At 36.4% G+C, this 19,082-nt stretch overlaps 1 protein-coding gene across 2 annotated transcripts in view; it reads right to left on the bottom strand.

The window, feature by feature from the left end:
- The window catches only part of MDGA2 (MAM domain containing glycosylphosphatidylinositol anchor 2), a 1,390,890-nt gene that overhangs the window by 529,206 nt on the left and 842,602 nt on the right, over positions 1 to 19,082 (bottom strand). For both annotated transcript variants that reach the window (XM_006873307.1, XM_006873308.1), the window contains one exon: positions 2,558 to 2,690. In XM_006873307.1, coding sequence (XP_006873369.1) covers positions 2,558 to 2,690 — 133 coding nt within the window. The remainder of the gene's footprint in view (positions 1 to 2,557; positions 2,691 to 19,082) is intronic.

Here is a 19,082-nt window from a genome sequence, read left to right as displayed (position 1 = left end):
TGTAAACTTTCATTCAATCCACAATAAAAACCTTAAATTAAAAAAAAAAAAAAAAGATAATGCCTTTAAAGACAAGCTAAATAGGTTTTCTTTTAATGATGAAGTTGCCTCACTGCTTGTTGTACTAGGTATAAAGACCAATTCTACACTAAGATCAAAATCCTCAATATCTTTTGCTGTTTGACTTTATATTTATATGCAAACATATTGTGAAATAATCATCTGAGTTATATATTTACGTAGACAAGTGGATTTTTTCAAATTTCCCCTGCTTTGTTACCTATGTGTTCAAATTACTCACTTCTTCCATGATTCATATTTCTTCCTAGTGACAATTGTCTGCATTTTAGTAAGTTTGAACAATGACAAAAAAACAATGCCAACCTCAGAGACTTCCCTCTTCTGTGAATGCTCCAGTGTTGAATCAAGGAAATTTACAACTAAAGTAAATTTTGTGCTTTTTCTCCAGTAAAAAAAAAAAAAAGAAAAAAGAAAAAAAGAAATGCTGAGCATGTTCTTCCTTTTTGTTTTTCTGACTCCAGATCCTTGTGCATTTTTTTGTAATATTTGGCTTTATCTTCTAGAGCTGATCCTTGAAATTTTCTGTTCAGCTCTTAGACCTCCTCATTTCTTCCATTTGCTTTAGCATTTCTACACTGGACAGCAAGTTTCAGTGTCTCCTCTGACATCCACTTTGATCTTTTCCTTCTTTCCTGTATTCTTAATGACTTTTTGCTTTCTATATGTATGATTTTCTTGATGTCATCCCACAACTCTTCTGGTCTTAGGTCTTTAATGTGTAATGTATCAAATCTGTTCTTCAGATGATCTCTAAATTCAGGTGGGATATATTCAAGGTCACATTTTGGCTCTTGTGAACTTGTTTTCATTTTCTTCAGCTTTAGTTTGAATTTACATACGAGCAATTGATGGTCTTTCCACAATCTACCCCTGGCCTTGTTTTGGTTGATGATATGGCACTTTTCCATCATCTCTTTCTGCAGATGTAGTCAATTGGATTTCTATGTATTCCATCTGGTGAGGTCCATGTGTATAGTCATTTCTTATGCGGTCCAAAGCAGGTATTTGAAATGAATAAATCATTGGTTTTGCAAAATTCTATCATGCGATCTCCAGCATCATTTATCACCAAGGCCATATTTTCCAACTACTAATTCATCCTCTTTGCTCCCAACCTTTGCATTCCAATCACCAGTAATAAGCAATACGTCTTGATTTTTTGTTTGATCAATTTCAGATTGAAAAAGTTGGTAGAATTCTACCATTTCATCCTCACTGGATTAAGTGGTTGGTGAATAAATTTTAATAACAGTGGTATTAACTCGTCTTCCCTGTAGGTGCATGGATATTATCCTATCACAGACAGCGTTGTACCTCATGGCTGATCTGGATATGTTCTTTTTGACAATGAATGCAACACCATTCCTCTTCAATCTGTCATTCCAGGCATAGTAAACCATGTGATTGTCATATTCAAAATGGCCAATACCAGTCCATTTCAGCTTACTAATGCCTAAGATATCAATGTATAAGAGTTCCATTTCATTTTTGACAATTTCTAATTTTCCTAGATTCATACTTCATACATTTCATAGTCCAATTATTAATGGATGTATACAGGTGTTTCTCTTCCATTTGAGTTGTACTCCATCAGCAGGTGAAGATTTACAGCCTTAGAAACCCTGTTCAGGGTCACTATGGGTCGGAACCGACTCAACCGCACTTAACAACAACAACGACAATATATAATTATGGACTCCTAACAAAGTGTGGTGCTAAAGGATCAACACTGGAGTGAGAACCACAAGGTCAGCAGTTCAAACCCACCATTTGCTCCTTGGAAATCCTATACAAGGTCACTGTGAGTCGGAACTGGCTCAACGACACTTAACAACCACAACACACAATCATATTAAAGACAGATTGTTCCCATGCATTTTTCTTTCCCTCTTCTCTGTCTTTCTCTACTATACTTACTTTTTTATTCTTTCATTTAGCAGTTTCTTCTTAATTTGTTTTCACTTTTTCTGAGTTCTTTATTACTATCTACAAGATGACTTAGTTTATGTTACAGTCTCTTGCTAAAATTTTGACATTTTCTACAAAACACTTTCTTAAAATATCTACCTGGAATTATAATTAGTTTTCTTTACTTAGAATAGAGTAAAAGCAAGGTTCTTTTATTTGATTTTGGAATCACAGTACACATTTAGTAACACATATCATGATTTTTTATATGAAGAATCTTGAATATTTCTCAGAAATTTGTATGAGTAGGATATAGCTTAGCTTGTGACATTTATAACCACAATATTTTAAGGAACTGTGATTTTACATAAGGTATACGCAATTAAATTGTACTGTATGCATTTACCAAGTGTTTTTCACTATGCCAGATATTTTTTTGTTAAAAAAATCTGTGCCTTGTTCTTACATATACTATATAACTCATTTGGTCTATTACAAGGCTAAATACTATTTTTAAAACATTAATTTTGGATAATGGACATAAAAACTTACATAGATAGTTCCATACCTGTTTTATTCGAAAGTCTAAATGACACCATCTTATCAGGAATATTACATACACTCCTCACTGAAGCAATGCAGCTATAATTAGCATAGTCCTGAGGTCGAAGGTTCTTTAGTTTTAAGATCTTTGTTTCACCCTGAAAATGTAGAAAAGGTTATTTTAAAAAAACACAAAAGTAACTATATTTAATGCATAGATTGAGACATTCTATTATTATCAGAATATGACAGATTGTTTTACTTTTTGAAGGTAAGCGTACTAAACCCGCCAAACACTGCATTTTAAAGAAATGCTATAATATTCCCAGAGATAAAATAATTCAGTCAATAACAACTACAATGATCATTGATAATGTTTTCTTTGCCAGCTGGTTTCCTAAGGAGAAAAAAAATCTATGTCTGATTATAATTATGCAATTTACTATGCAAATATCATAACAGTGTACCTAATTATGGAGTTATTTTCAAAAATTTGCAATCCTTATAGACCAGCATGAAATGTTATGAAAGAAAAGGTTTCTAAAGAAAAGTCTATTCATGAACGTTATTGGTAGAACAAAGTTAATGAAGTAAATCTACTGACAAACAATTAAATTTATGTACATAAATAGTTTATGCATACGAAGCAATGGCAGACCTAAGACTGAGTAAAATAAGCATTTATGAGCTCTTCTATATTATTTTGTTCTTATTTTATGTGCAGGAATTTAAGGCCTAAGTCTTCCAGATAAGCCAGCAAATTTGCAGAGAGACCCAAATCAGACAAGAGGCTAGATTTTCCACAAACTTTTTTGATCCAGACAATACCACATGAAACCATGAGATTGAAATAGTTTTAGTGAAAATAGGAAACAAATAAATGACAACAACAACAAAATAAACATTTCTGCTCAGTTCAAAGTAGTTTCCCTGGGTGTACTTTGGCTTCTAAAGTTATCAATGCAGCTTCTCTAACTAGTTTCTCTCCTCAATAACTTAATTATAGTGATGGTAAGATCAGTGTCTCAATGGCCTCATATTTGATACAGCAATTTTAAGAATACTTTTTTCCCCAGAAAACATCTGCTTGCGAGAAGTGCTGCCTTTATGTACATCAAGTGTTCTCCTACCACAGACACTATGCAAGTGCCTGTCTTCATTTCTATATGCTCCATCGAGGGGGCTATAAATCAGAAGTGACTAGACAGACCTTAACAACAACAACAAATCAATACTCTAGAGTCCTGGTGTGGCACTGAAGGATAACATTGGAGCGGCTCCTCAGATGACATATACAGGATCGCTATGACTTTAAGCTGAATCCATGGCACACAACAACAATAAAAAGTCGACCAGATCACTATGAGTCTGAACCTATTTGATGGCACTTAACAACAGGCAAGCCTATCTCCTTCTTCGGTTCCCTATATGTCTCACTTGTGTAAACAAGTCTCTCCTCATTTTCTGAAGCAGGGCAAATCCCATTTTGAGACCTGCTTATTCTTCTTCATACCAGCTTAATAATTACATTTATTTTGTTAATGATTTATTTTCTACAAGGAGCTTCTATTTGCTAATAATTATCTAGCGGGCAGGGATTATACCTGGTTTGTTCTCATCTTGGGTAGGGAGCAAGGGTCTAACACAGAACCTACCATAAAGGAGACAATTTTAATGAATCCTTTTCTCAATTACCATAACTATGTATCTTTTCTTATCTAGGGCTTTTTTTCATTCATATTTATTTCTCAAGAAGTTTGGTACTTTATATGAACTCAAAAGATATTACATACACAAAATATAATCAGAGAGTAAAAACACTTAGATAAAATTACTCAACAGGTAATTTATGTACATAATAAAAAGAAAGAGTTTATATTTCTTTAATAATAATTTATCTAGATTATACTTTTGCTTTTGAGAGAAATTTATACTGAGGATAAAATATCAGAATCAGGTAAAAACTGAATCACAATTCATAAGAAATTAAATGTAAATGAACATGGACAGAAATATAAATGAATGTAATATATCAGTAACTGATTAAAGAAAATAAATCCCATAAGTAGTTTCTAATCTGTGGAAACCTCATGTGTGTCAGAGTAGACATATGCTCCACAGGGTTTTCAACTCCTGATTTTACTAAAGAAGACTGCCAGGTCTTTCTTTGAAGTGACCTCTGTGTGGACTGGGGTCTTCATCCTTTCAGTTAGTAGCCCTGCAAATTCATTGTTTGCATCACTTAGGGACTCCAATATACACATTAACTAGATGCAATATATGTATATAATAGAACCCAACGAGATGGATTGGCACAGTGGCTAAAGCGTAGCAGCTACTGTGGTGACGGTGTAGGACTGGGCAGTGTTGCATTCTGTTGTACATAGGGTTGCTATGGGTTGAAGCCAACTCAATGGTACTTAACAACAACCATGAGCAACTATGTATGTGTGTATGTGTATGTATATATATATATATATGTAAGAGGGCTTCAAAATGTCCTTGGGAAAATGCTATTATGGTTTTGGTTCCATTTGTTTCCATGTGTGTATGTGCATAATGTATATAATTACTCCTGAAAGAAAATCACCTCTAATTTTTTAAAAAAGTTTATTACACATAGCAAGCAATTTAAAAGAAAGAATACAGTGATAATCACACTTAAATATATGCCAAAGATGAAAGTCATTTAAATGTATATTTAGTTGCAAAGTCTTTTTATTCTCAGTTGATTATATTGTTAATTATATTGTTGATTATATTGTTATTTCTTGATGCCATTCTTAAAAATTCTCTAAAACCTAAAAATGTCTTCAATGATGTTCATTTTCTACAAATAGTGGGTCTTTCTTTTTTCTCTCTATTTCTCTGGTTATTCAACATTTTAAATTAATTTTGCTACTTTGACAAAACGTCATGTATCAATAATGTATTGCAATTATAATAATTACTCACTTCATTTTTAAACTTAATTTGTATTTTCTGTGTATATTTGCCTGCATTTTTTCACTACTATATTCCTTTTGGAAATTAATCCATTATCATAGTTTCAACTAGTATCTATGTATAGTGCCATTATACAGTAGGATAAGTACTAGAATGCTAACTGAGAGGTCTCAATTCAAACCTACCAGCTGCTACTTGGAAACCCTATACAGGGTTACAATCACTCAGAACTGATTTGATAGCACTTGACACCAACACCATAGACAACTAGCAAATCTCAAGGCGAAAAAAAATCACACTTGCAAAAACTGTCAATTGGATCTAGCTTTTCCTAATTGTCTTGTGCTTTTAGTGGTAATGTTCATTAGTGATTACTGCCTTGCACTTGAATCTGTTTGCCTCCTCATCTCTTAAGACAATATAGCCTATTTTTCCAATTCTCTTTAGTCACAATTTTTTTTTCTTCATTTACTGATCTTTCTTTCCCTGTATCACCCATCCCCCTCACTAACAAAACATAAAATAACAACAATACAAACACTTCATACTTTGGCATCAAACAAATTAGAGTTGTCTCTCCCAGAGTCCTGTTGTGGTACAAGCAATGGATTGCTAACTGCAAAGTTGATGTTTCAGATCCATCAGCCACTCCTCAATAATACTACACAGGGTTGACTAGGAGTCAGAACTGACTTGACAGAACTTAAAAACAACAACTTCTGTTACCAAATTATTCATAGTGCCTCCTGACTCCCTCTTGGCTTTTCTGGGTCAGGCCTCCCTGTATCTCTATCTCGATCTCTGACCTCAACCCTTATCTCTTGTTCTTTGAAAACTGTCTGGTGGGCATTTTCATCTGTAAGTCATACAGTATCATAACAAACTCAATGAATGCACCATCCCTCACCATTACTGACTTTACGACCTCACACCACTGTCCTCTTCTGAGACTGTGCTACTTTTTAATGCTAGCTGCCATCCTCCTCCTTATACGTCAGATTCAGAACTTGTGTCATCATGTTGTCATTGACATCATCACCATTTTCACCTTTCATTTAGTGACACCAAACACTTTTGATTCATCCTTCAACATTTCATGAATGGTTTTCTTTTCAATTTCCAATCCAATAGACTACAGATTTGTTTTATGCCCTCATCAAGCGTTGAAAAAAAGCACGCAAGCATTGTTTGCTAAATCAATGCTTGATGAGGGCATAAAACAAATCTGTAGTCTATTGGATTGGAAAATGAAAAGAAAACCATTCATGAAATGTTGAAGGATGAATGAGTCGGAACCGACTCCACGGCACTTAAAAACAACAACAACAACAATGTACTATAGAGAACTGCAGCTCTTTTCATCTTAGTTGTTCTATATGCTGTCACCTTCCTCATGTTATAGCTAAGCTTTGCTGTTGTTGTTAAGTGTCATTGAATCGATTCCAACTCATAGCCACCCTGTATAGGGTTTCTGAGGAGCAACTGGTGAGTTTGAAGCACTGACCTTACAGTTCAAACTGACCTTGCAGTCCTGTGCATTATTCCACAGTTCTACACCAAGCTAGAAAACCCTAAATAACCTTCTCTTGCCTAAAGACTATTTCAAATATCTTTAGTTTGTCTTTTGAAACTCCATACGTTATAAGCTGTTATGAACTCCAAGCATTATAAAACTACTACCTCCTCACAAAACTCTTTTTATTTTCATCAAATTACTTTCACCACTATATTGAGGTGAAGGTTTATGATTTCCAATTCTGTGCCTTTCTTAAAGAAAACATTCCTCTCTCATGTGGTTTGGAGGTTTAGGATTATGGGTTCATGTAACATCCCAGTAAATTGACTTAATAATGTGCCTAGTGTTTCTGTTCTGCTTCCTAGTACATACTACCTGGAGTTTCAAAAGCTTACAAGTACCCATCCATGGAAAAACAATTGGTTTCTATTCATAAGGAGCAACAGAGAAAGACAGAGAGCCAAGAACAGAAGTAGGAATAGAAGTAAGGTATGAAATGTGTGACTAATTGCCTTCTATGAATTTTTTCCATGAGACACCCAGCTACTTTTACTGAACATTTTGATGAAAGATTCCATAGAAGAAGTCTGATTTAAAAAAAAAAAATGGGAAAAATGCAAATAGAATTTCAAATTCTCACAGACTATGTAGACTCTGGAACCATGTTGGGTAGATGAGGCCCTGAAATATTTGCCCTGAGAAAGTCTTTAAAGCTTAAGCCAAAAATATTCCCAAAGTCATCCGAAAACTAAACAGTAATTTGGCTTAATGAATAAAACAGGTCTCCCTTGAGAACTATGCTCTTTTACGAACTATGTACAGGAATCATAAAGCATCCCTGGTTGTTTAGTGGGTTCTGAGGTAGGCTGCTAGCCAAGGTCAGTAGTTTGAATTTATTTGTTCTACAGGAAAACGATGTGGTTTTTCTGCTCCCTTAAAGATTTACAGCCTCAGAAACCCAATACAGGGTCACTGTGAGTCAGAACCAACTCTCAGAATCAACTCGGTGGTATACAATGACCACTAACATAGGGGTCAAATTAATAACAGAAATTTGGTTAGATAGGAATCTTAGTTTGTAGTAATGAGGAAGAAGGGTGAGAATGGTTGTACAATTTAAAGAATATAATCTCTGTAAATTGTATGTGTAGAAACTGTTGAATTGATATATGTTTTTTTATGTTATTCTCAAGCATAGAATAAATGAAATTTAAAGAGAACAGTTCCCAAAAATCAATAGGAATCATCTTCTGCTCTTATTTGACTGATATGAAGCTCAAAAACTCTCTACTTCTGAGAAGCTTTTTCTAAACTTCTACACTAAAAGTAAACATTTTCCTGGGAAGAACTATTGTACCTTTGCATTATGAGATTTACTTCTAACTATTAATTGTTTGACTATGTCGTTGTTACTAGGTGCTGTTGATTGATTTTGACTCGTAGTGACTTTATACAAAATGGAACAAAATACGGCCCAGTCCTGTGCCATCCTCACAATTATTGTTATGTTTGAGCCCCTTGTTGCTACCACTTTGTCACTGCACATTGTTGAAGGTCTTCCTCTTTTTAGCTGACTCTCCATTTTACCAACTACAAGCTATCATTTAATGTTTTACCTTATTCTCTTTCTTGAATTGCAAGGCTTCTAAAGTCAAAGCCCTCTTATATTTCCCACAGTTCCTAGTAGGGCGCCTTTCATAGCCATTGGTTATGTGCTTACCTTGTCCTCCAAACCAAGTCTCCATATATACATCTATATATACACATCTGGTGCTCTGGTAGCATAGTGGTTACGAATCAGGCTGCGAACCTCAAGGTCAGCAGTTCGAAACTACCAGCGGTTCTGCAGAAGAAAGATGAGGCGTTCTGCTCCTGTAAAGATTTATAGCCTCGGAAACCCTGTACAGGGTCGCTATGAGTTGGAACCGACTCCACGGCACACAACAACAACAAATATACACATCTGGAGTCCTTGTGTGGCACTGTAGGACAAGTATTAAACTGACTGCAAAGTTGGTTTGAATTTCAAGTTCAGTGATTTGAACTCACCAGCCACTCCTTGGAAACTCTATACAGGATTGTTATGAGTTGAAATCAACTTCACAACATAGATGTACAGATATATATATAAAGTTTGTAATGCCAAAACTGCTATTGATGTTAGTTTTCAAAGTGTTAAGATACCCTTTGAAATTATAATAACGCTTTAAAATCAATCCAATTGTTGCTGTTATTAAGTGTCTCAAGTCAGTTCCAATTCATAGCGACCATGTATAGGGTTTCCTAGGAGGGTTTGAACTGCCAATCTTAAGGTTAACGGTTCCGTACTTATCACAAGTATGATCCTTTAAACGCATGGGTTGTGTTCATTGCACAACCTAGCTGAGTTTTTGTTGTTGTCTGTTTGGTTTTTTTTGCACAACAGAGAAGCAAATGGGCTAAGGAGAAAGTCTGACCCCCCCAACCCCCCCAACCCCAAAAGATAAAACCTTTGCTACAAGTTTTAGATCCGTGATTTCCTTATGGTTCAGCTGGCCAATGAGCACAGGGTTGCAATGTTGATCAGGGTACTCTATGGTGGGCAGGCATTCCCTGGTATTACTGTTATGACGTTTACTGCTTGCAGACAGACAACAATTTACTAAAAAGTGTGAACCTATAAAACCCATACGACTTTGTCTTCTAGGTTAATCTGTAAAATTAATCTATACCATGTCAAAGAGGGAGATGGATCAATTTAGATTAGACTGTTAAATCTTTCAAGATGAACTATTTTTCTTGTTGTCTGGAACAAGAATTACTATCTGGGAGAAAGTAACCTCTAAAATTTGGAAGGTAAACTAGAATTATAAGGATTATATGACAGATTATATGAATTCTTATTTTATACTGTTAGAAAATTCAGTTCATTTAAAGCATATTATGTTTGATAATGAATGATAATGTTATGTTTTTCTTAAAATTTTTTCTAAGATAATGAGATAGATGAGGGTAAATCAAAAAGTTATCATTAGTAGTGTTCCAGTTCATACATGTATGCGTTTATTTCAAACAAAACGTGTACAAACATTTCTCTGTTATCAGTGGATTTCTACAAAAGTTCACTCAGTAACATAATTGTCTTACACTTATTAGAGCTCTTTCAAAAAGAGGTCCAATCAAAACACGGGCTTCCAAGGGGATCTTCTGAGGTAATTCAATTCAAGTCAGATAAGTCAGTTCAGATTATGAGAACTGTTTTTTGGGATTACACTAGAATAAACACTGGGTAGCGTAGTGGTTACGAATCGGGCTGTGAACCTTAAGGTCAGCGGTTCGAAACTACAAGCTGCTCTGCGGGAGAAAGATGAGGCTTTCTACTCCCGTAAAGATTTACACCCTCGAAAACCCTGTACAGGGTCGCTATGGGTCGGAACTGACTCGACGGCACTTAACAACAACAAAAACTACAAGATTGGTGGTTCAAACCCACCAACTGCTCCTTGGAAACCCTATACAGGGTCTCTTATGGTCCAGAACTAACTAGATGGCACTTAACAACAACAATCTTGACAGATTTTTTTCTGAGGATAAAGGAGATAATGGGGACTCAAGAAAGTCATTTTAAGAGTATTTAAAACTATATTAGTGAGGAAAAAAAAATAGGATAGTTGTGCAGAGAATGTTTTATTTTCCTGTTATAACAATGCATCTGCTTATTGTTAAAGGATAGCAGGGCTATTCTATGAAAACTTCTTTGGGAAATATTACTCCATCCATGCTGCAGCCCTGATCATCCCCCTCTTTGAGTTCCCAAAACTCACAGAACATTTAAAAGTACACAATTTTAACTCCTCAAGGATGCCAAAACTGCTATTTGGTTTGTTGTAAAACAAAGAGTGCAGAATTCTTTGGAGAAGGGTTGCTGTGTGCCATCGAGTTGGTTCTGACTCATAATGACCCTGAATGGGGTTTCCAAGAGTGGCCGGTGGGTTTTAACTGGTCACCTTGTAATTACCAGTCCAGTGCTTATCCAATAATCAGATGGAACTATTATCATGAGAAATGTATAGACCTAAATAAATGATATGTCAAAAAACAATAGGTTAACATTTTGATATTTTTGCTTAATAAATGTTTCTATAATTTTTTGACTCACTCTTGTATTCATTCTTTATGTTCTTTCATACGTTGTTAACCAAAAGTTCAAACAGAATTTTTGTTTCACTAAATTGTTGAATGACAAAAACAAAGGAATATAGCAAATCATTTATAAATAGTACATCATTAAACATGTAAATTTTATAGATAATACTTCCAGAATGAAATTAGTCTATGTTTCTGAGGCTGATATGAATTCATAAACATATAATATGTCTAAAAGGAGTAATTATGCTTTTCCCACTTTCCACTCAATCAGTAGTAATAGATGTACACTAGCATATATTGCATTCATTTAATAAGTTTGCTACAGTCATTGTTGTTGCTGGTAAGTACTGTCCAGTTGGTTCTGACTCATAATTACTCTGTATTGGATTTCTGAGGGGCAACTGGTGAGTTTGAATTGCCAATTTTGTGGTTCAAACCAACTTGTATTCCAGTGAATTATCCCACAGTGCCACCAGACTTTAAAAAAAAATGAATGTGAATTGGAAGGTTTTATTTTTTTAACTGGTATCTGGTGATCACATAAGTAACTAAAACAAATATTAAAAGACCATTTGATTTTATTTTTAAAACAAACCAGAAATACTGTTTTACTATGGGCATTCTTATATCACTAGAAAAATGTTAACATTGTGAAAGACCACTGAATAATATACAGAACACCTTCCCTTTACATTTTTTCAAAAGTTGTAGTTGAAGAACTCAATTAATGCCATGAAAATTTATATAGAGAAATTGGTGAATAGGTATGTATTGCTGTATACATTTTCACCAAAAAAAGTAAATTTAAAATAAAGTTTGAAAAGTTTAAACATACGGATCTCAAATAGTTTTTAATCATTTGAGAAATGTGTCAACAAACTTTGCAAATTCCATACACACTTGCTATTTTTCCAAAACTTTTGTAAAGATGTTTGTGACATCATCTTGTGTATTGTAATTAGACCATCTAATTATAAGACTGAACATATTTACATCAATTATGTAATTAGTTATAATTAGACTAATTATACAATTAGACAATAATCAACTCAAAATTCTATTGAACAAATCATAGATATTTACATGTAAAAAACCTCCCAGCTTCACAGAATATTAAATTGTTAAGATCAACAAGATAAAATTAAAGTGATATACTAAAGCATTTGTAATTGGCAAACTCTTAATCATTAAATACATATATATTTACATGCATGAATGCATGCCAGTTGATATACACACCTATACATATATGTATATACATTGTGTTTTGATAGTGTCTGCTTTGTTATATATTGTTACAGTTTGGTTTTTTTTAAATTAGACAATGGAAGTTTTTGAGAAAAAGGATACCCCCAAAGCTTTGACCATTTCTTGAATAATGTAATTTAATTAAAGCTAAAGTTCACATTACTCCAAAAATTCTACCTGTTATTTTCGATATTTCTTCAACAATATGGTCTGTATTGAACCGTTCTCCTCTTTGACATGGTATAGATTAATCTTAGGATAAGCACTGAACTCCTAACTGCAAGGTTGGCAGTTCAAACTCAACAACCACTCTTGGATATCCTATACAGGATCTCTATGAGTTGGAACCAAATTGACAGCACTTAACAACAACTCTAAAGGAACTCTGGTAGCGTAGTGGTTACGAATCGGGCTGCAAACGTCATGGTCAGCAGTTTGAAACTACCAGCTGTTCCGCGGGAGAAAGATGAGGCTCTCTGCTCCCGTAAAGATTTACAGCCTCGGAAATCCCGTACAGGGTCGCTATGAGTCGGAACCGACTCCACGGCACATTACAACAACAACAACTCTGGTAGTGTAGTGGTTATGAATTGGGCTGCTAACCTCAAGGTCAGCAGTTCGAAACTACCATCAGTTCCGCCGGAAAAAAATGAGGCTCTCTGCTCCCATAAAGTTTTACAGCCTCGGAAACCCTGTGCAGGGTCACTATGAGTCGGAACCAACTCCATGGTACTTAACAACAACAACAGCATTTACCTAGAAGACAAATTCACATTTCTTGGTAGATTGTCATCTCACTGCAAGGAACAATTACTTTAGCAATAACATCAGAGAAATAAACTCTGCAATCTTGTTATATTGAAACCCTAGAGAAATCATGGGTTTAAAAGCACACAGTGATGGGTATCATTTATTTTTTTGGGCAGGGGTAGGTCAGTGCTTTTTTATAGGTCCATTCTGCTACATTACTGTACATGAGAAATAACTAGGGTACACATAGTACAAACCATTACTGGTCATTCTTGTTCTTAAAGAGTGGGAATCATCTCTAAGAGTATCTCTAATACTCGTTTTAATCTGTAAAATGACAATATTACTACCCATTTTATATTATTTGTTATGTTAGTGAGGCCATATAGGGTGTGTCTTAAATACTTTTGAGATATAAAAAAAAAGGTTAGACACAGAAGAGAAGAACAAATGGGGGAAACAGTTTCCACTTGAAGGTCTCCATGAAATGCTGAAAAATAAAGTTACAGGAGAGAGAAGGATTTTTCACCCAGAGTAGACAGAGCCAGTCCATAATCTCAACCCTAAATTTAGATTTCTAGCCTCCTAAACTTTTGTTGAAAGATTTAAGACATTGGTTATAGATCTGTCTAACAATTTCCACCTGCCTCCTGGAATATCTTACAGGTAAGAGATGGCCAATGAAGAAACACACATTGTCCTCCAAGAAAAGGACCAGGAAAATGAAAACAACAGGGACCAAGGGAATATAAGACCACCACTCAGATGGACTAGGAGAACGGGGTCATCCAAAGCTGAGGAAGCCGAGTAATGGTCCAGGGATGCCTGGAAGGTGGAGCTGGCTCCCAGCACTGAGGGGCTGCTGCACAGCGTGTTTAGAGCATAGCCAACACCTACAATCTGGGAAGAGCGGAAGCATCACCCACATGGTATTGGAGAACAGAGAGTGGTTTTCAAACACTGAGAGAAAGTTAATGCCATTTACTCTACTAGTTTCTGGATTGACTTGGTATTCATGATTTATCTCATTTGTCATGGAAATGTCTACCTACCCTGTGCTTGTTTCACCAGTGTACTTTGGAAGAAGGTAACTTGTATTCTAGGTTTCATAGGTTTTAATCCAGATAGAACACACTCAAAGTCTGACTTGATTTTGATGGTCCAGAAGATGGGCTTTTGGCTTTAGAGCTGAGAGCGGAATGGGATAAGACTTTTGGGTGTGGGAATGACATAAGGATAAGCGTGTAGACTGAAGTTGCTATTGTTAAGTGCCATTAAGTCAGTTCCAACTCATACTGATTCTGTACTGGGTTTCCAAGGAGTGGCTGATGGGTTTGAACCACAGCTCTATGGTTAGTAGTCTAGTGCTTATCCTGCATTGCCGTGGAGTCAGTTGGACTCATAGTGACCCTAAATAGGGTTTCTGAGTCTATAAATCTCTACGGAAACAGAAAGTCTAACCACAGAATAGCTGGTAGTTTAAAACTGCCTCCTTTGAGGTTTGCAGTCAAATTCATAACTACAGTGTTACCAGAGCTCCTACAGTCAGGATTATATGGACTAGTAGTGATAGCATGGGTCTACTGACCTAAATAAAATGCAGTCAGTTTAGTCATTAGATCTGATAAATGAAGACCCTGCAAATGAGGAAGTTAGTTTAAAAATTAACTGAGATGACCTCATGGTTCTAAAAAGAGAACAGGATGTGTTTAAGTCCACCCAGATAGTTGTCTAAGGAAATAAGCAGTTTGGATCTTAAACGGTGGAATGTTTGAGGATTATTGCCTGATTATTTCTTTTTCCATAATGGTAGAATGTTTGAAGAAGTTTATTGCTTTATTGTCTCTTTTTTCCAAAAAATGCTATCTTGATGTTAAAATAGATTAAATGAACATCCAAATGTAACTTACCCTATAAAATGTGCCCACTCTTCATAATGGACAGGATGGCCTTGAGAAAGTATTCTCTCAATCCTACAGACTGCTGCTGGCTTTCTGTTAATAAAGCTTGGATTGGATCTCCGCTCCCCACCCCCCACCCCCATCTCTGTGACTGAATACAGTGATAGGCAGCAAGCCCTCATTTTGGTCTGGCAACAATAGTAAAGAATGAAAAGTTCAGGAATAGACTTCAATATATATGACATATAGGTTGAATACCTATTCGGTATTCATTCAATCTGTATGCTAAGTAAATAATTGGAGAAGCTGAGCGACATGCAGAAGAACGTGACATTAAAATTGGAAGAACAATAATTAACCTGCGATTTGCAGATGACAAAAGCTTACTTGCTGGAAGCAAAGAGGACTGGAAATACTGATGAAAATCAAAGGAAAGTCATCAGTATGTATTGGAATGCAGTGCGAGGAAAACAAAAATACTTACAACTGGCCCAATGAATATCATCATAATAAAAAAGAGAAAAGATTGAAGTTGTCAAATACTTCATTTTAGCTGGATACATAGTTAATGCTTAAGGAAGCAGAAGTCAAGAAATCAAATGATTTCTTTTAAAGTTTTTATTGTGAGGTTTACATGGAACAACATCAGTTTTACACTCATCCTATGGTATTTCCTTTCATTGTAATGATTACAATCTCCTCCATGCATCATCAAATAAACAAAGGGTACACCACACAAGCCTGTGCCCCAGCCGCCAGCACACAGCCCTTCTCCTTCCCTGAGTCCAGTGTCCCCAGCCACTCCATCTGTCCATGTCATCATCTCTGTCTCCATCCCTGGCATTACTGCCTCTCTGGATAGGGTTCCACTGTCTTTTCTTCTCACTTGATGGTCCCAGGGACCTCTGGTCCTGGGTTGCAAAATCAATCACTCTCCTCCTTTTGTCAAAAAACATCTACTTCTATATTTCCTACCCTCACAGTCAGTCCTGATGGCAATTATTCACTATTGTACCACAAGATTCTTATCCCTATTTCCTTTTACCACCCCGGTCCCAACAGATTGGAAATCATTCAGTGGTGATTCTACCTTCCCCTGCCCCGTCTGGAACTAGGCTCCTTCTTGAAAGCTTGTAAGCCAGCCACTTCTTGCCTTTATAGGCTGCCCCATTTTGAGCAGGAATGTCTAAGTTGCCCATCCCTGTATACTGAGGGAGTTGGAGTGATCCTCACTGTAACGATTTGTTCCCTTTTTTGAGCTACTACATCAATAAGTGGGTTCCTGGTGTGGCGCTGTGGGCTAATGCCCCAGACTGCAAAGCCATTTGAACTGCAGGGATGGCAGTTCAAGCTCACCAGTCGCTCCTCAGAAACCTTATACAGGGTCGCTATGGGTCGGAAACAACTTCATGGTACACAAAACAACAACATCCATAAGTATAGGTAAAGTTCATCAAATTGTAGCAGATTACTCTTTTTTTTCTTCCCCGTCTTCTTTCTTCTTCTAGTCGAGTTCTGATCATCCAGCCATTGAAGCCAGGTCAAGTGGGTACTATCTGCAAGTATGAGTGTTCTTGTGTATCTCCCCTCACTGCATATCACCTGGATGCTTCACTCTCTGCTCCAGTCCTCTGTCGCCACATCACTTCCTCTGGACCCAGGAGTCCCCGGGTCTTGCCATACTGCTGGCCATCCGGTCTCCAACCGGGTTCACTTAAGTCTATTTAATGTGGTCAGCCTTAGCTCAGGCACTCAAATGATGTATTTTTGCATTAGGCAAATCTGCTACACAAGACCTCTTTAAAGTGTTAAAAGAGCTAAGATGTCAATTTGAGGACTAAGGTGTACCTGATCCAAGCGATTATATTTTCAATCACCTCATATACATGTGAAATAAGGAAAATTGGAAAAAGAGTCAATTCATTTTCATTACACTGTTGGCAAAAAATAATGAAAGTACCAATGGACTGACAGAAAAACAAACCTGTCTTGGAAGAAGTACAACCAGAATGCTCATTAGAAGCAAGGATGGTGAGAGTTTATCTTTCATAATTTGATGTGCTGTCAGTTGGGACCAGTCCTGGGAGAAGGACATCATGCTTGGTAAAGTGGAGGGTCAGTGTAGAAGATGAAGAGCTCCAAAGATATAGATTCACACAGTGGCAACAATAGTAGGTTTAATTATAACAACTGTGAGGATGTGACATGACTGAGTAGCAAAACAAAACAAGCGGCACATATTTAAAAAAACAAATGTTGAGGTTGTTGTTAGGTTCCCTTGACTTGGTCCCAACTCATGGTAACCCTATGCATAAGAGAATGAAAAAATGTCAAGGGCCTGTGTTAGCCTCATAATAGTTGTTATTTTGGACTTCTGATGTGGCACTGTGGGTTAATGCACTCTACTGCAAAGTCAGTTTGAACCACAAGGTTGGCGGTTCAAGCTCACCAGTCGCTCCTTGGAAACTCTATACAGGATCACTATGGGTCAGAACCAACTTGACGGCACTTAACAACAACAATTTCCCACAAAGCACAACTTCATGATCCAGCCAGTTGCCACTGGACACTACTGTATTTCACCCTTTGTAGGCAAATTCCCTTGTCAGAAAACCATCTCCTTTATTCTCTTTCTGTAATAAAATAATGTCTTTCCTCACCTAGGTACTAAGAGGGCTTTTCCCTTCTGGGCTTGATACCCAACATTCACTTTCAACTTTTTGGATGCATGTGAGGCTATTGAAAATACCTTGACTTGGGATAGGCACACCTTAGCCCTCAAAGTAGTATCTAGAAATTTTAACACTTTAAAGAGTTCTTTTGAAGCAGATTTGCCTAGTCATGCACTATGCCATTTGATTCCTTGACTGCTCCTTTGATGAGTGCTGATTGTGAGTTCAAGCAAAATGAAGCCTTTGACAACTTCAATCTTTTCTCTTTTTGTGGTGATGTCATTTATTGGTCCAGTAGTGAGTATTTTCATTTTCTTTACATTGAGGTGGAACCCATACTGAAGGATGTAGTCTTTGATCTTCATCAACATTTTATGTCTTCTGCACTTCTAACAAGTAAAGCTGTTTCATTTGTATATCATAGGTTGTTAGTGTCTAATGCATCAAATCTGTTCTTGAGATGTCTCTAAATTCAAGGTCCTATATTGGATTTCATGTCCCTGTTTAAATTTTCTTCAGCTTCAGCCTAAACTTGCATATAAACAATTGATCTGTTACATCGTCAGTTCTCCATTGTCCCTTCCAAAAAATGCAGTCAGGTTGATTCTATCTGGTGAGGTTTTTATCATCTTTCTATGTTATTTAAAAGGGGTATTTTTAATGAATAAGTTGTTGGCCTTTCAAAAGTCTTATTATTTGATGCCTAGCATCATTTCTATTACTAAGGCAACATTTTCCAACTACTGTTCCTTCCTTTTTGTTTCCACCTTTCGCCAGTAATTGTCAATGAATATTGATTGTACATTTGAGCATTTTCTGACTGAAGAATTTGGTAGAATTCTTTAGTTTCATCATCACTGGCTTTAGTGGTTGTTGCATAAATCTGAACAATAGTGATATTTACTGGTCTCCCTTGTTGTTGTTAAGTGCTGTCAAGTTGATTCTGACTCATAGCAACCCTGTCTAAGTTTTCTGAGGAACAGGTGGTGGATTTGACCTGCCAACCTTGCAGTTAACAGCCTAGTGCTTATCTTACAGCACCAAACCAGGAATCCAGTCTTCCTTGTAGTCATATGAATATTATCATATCATAGACAGCATTGTACTTCAAGATAGATTTTGAGGGGACTTCCGGTTTGGGGGCAGGTAAGCAGAGACAGATAGTGAAAGTTCCACTGCCAAAGCACAAAAAAAGCAGAGAAAGAGCAGTCTGCAGAGTTTTGGATCCCGTTTAAGGTTCTAGGCACCAGTTTCCCGTGCCTATTTGTGAACCTGTGAAGAAATCTGCTTTTGGAAGCAAAATTCGGTGATTTCTGAATCGATCCTGGCTGAATCCATCCCTGCAGCCAGAGGGAGAAGACACAAATAACTCGCATTAGAAACCACATG

This window comes from Chrysochloris asiatica, unplaced genomic scaffold (genome assembly GCF_000296735.1).
Source record: "Chrysochloris asiatica unplaced genomic scaffold, ChrAsi1.0 scaffold00235, whole genome shotgun sequence".
Taxonomy (NCBI): Eukaryota; Metazoa; Chordata; class Mammalia; order Afrosoricida; family Chrysochloridae; genus Chrysochloris; species Chrysochloris asiatica.
The sequence above is the reverse complement of the archived record's forward strand: the minus strand, read 5'-3'. Positions and strand labels throughout refer to the sequence as shown.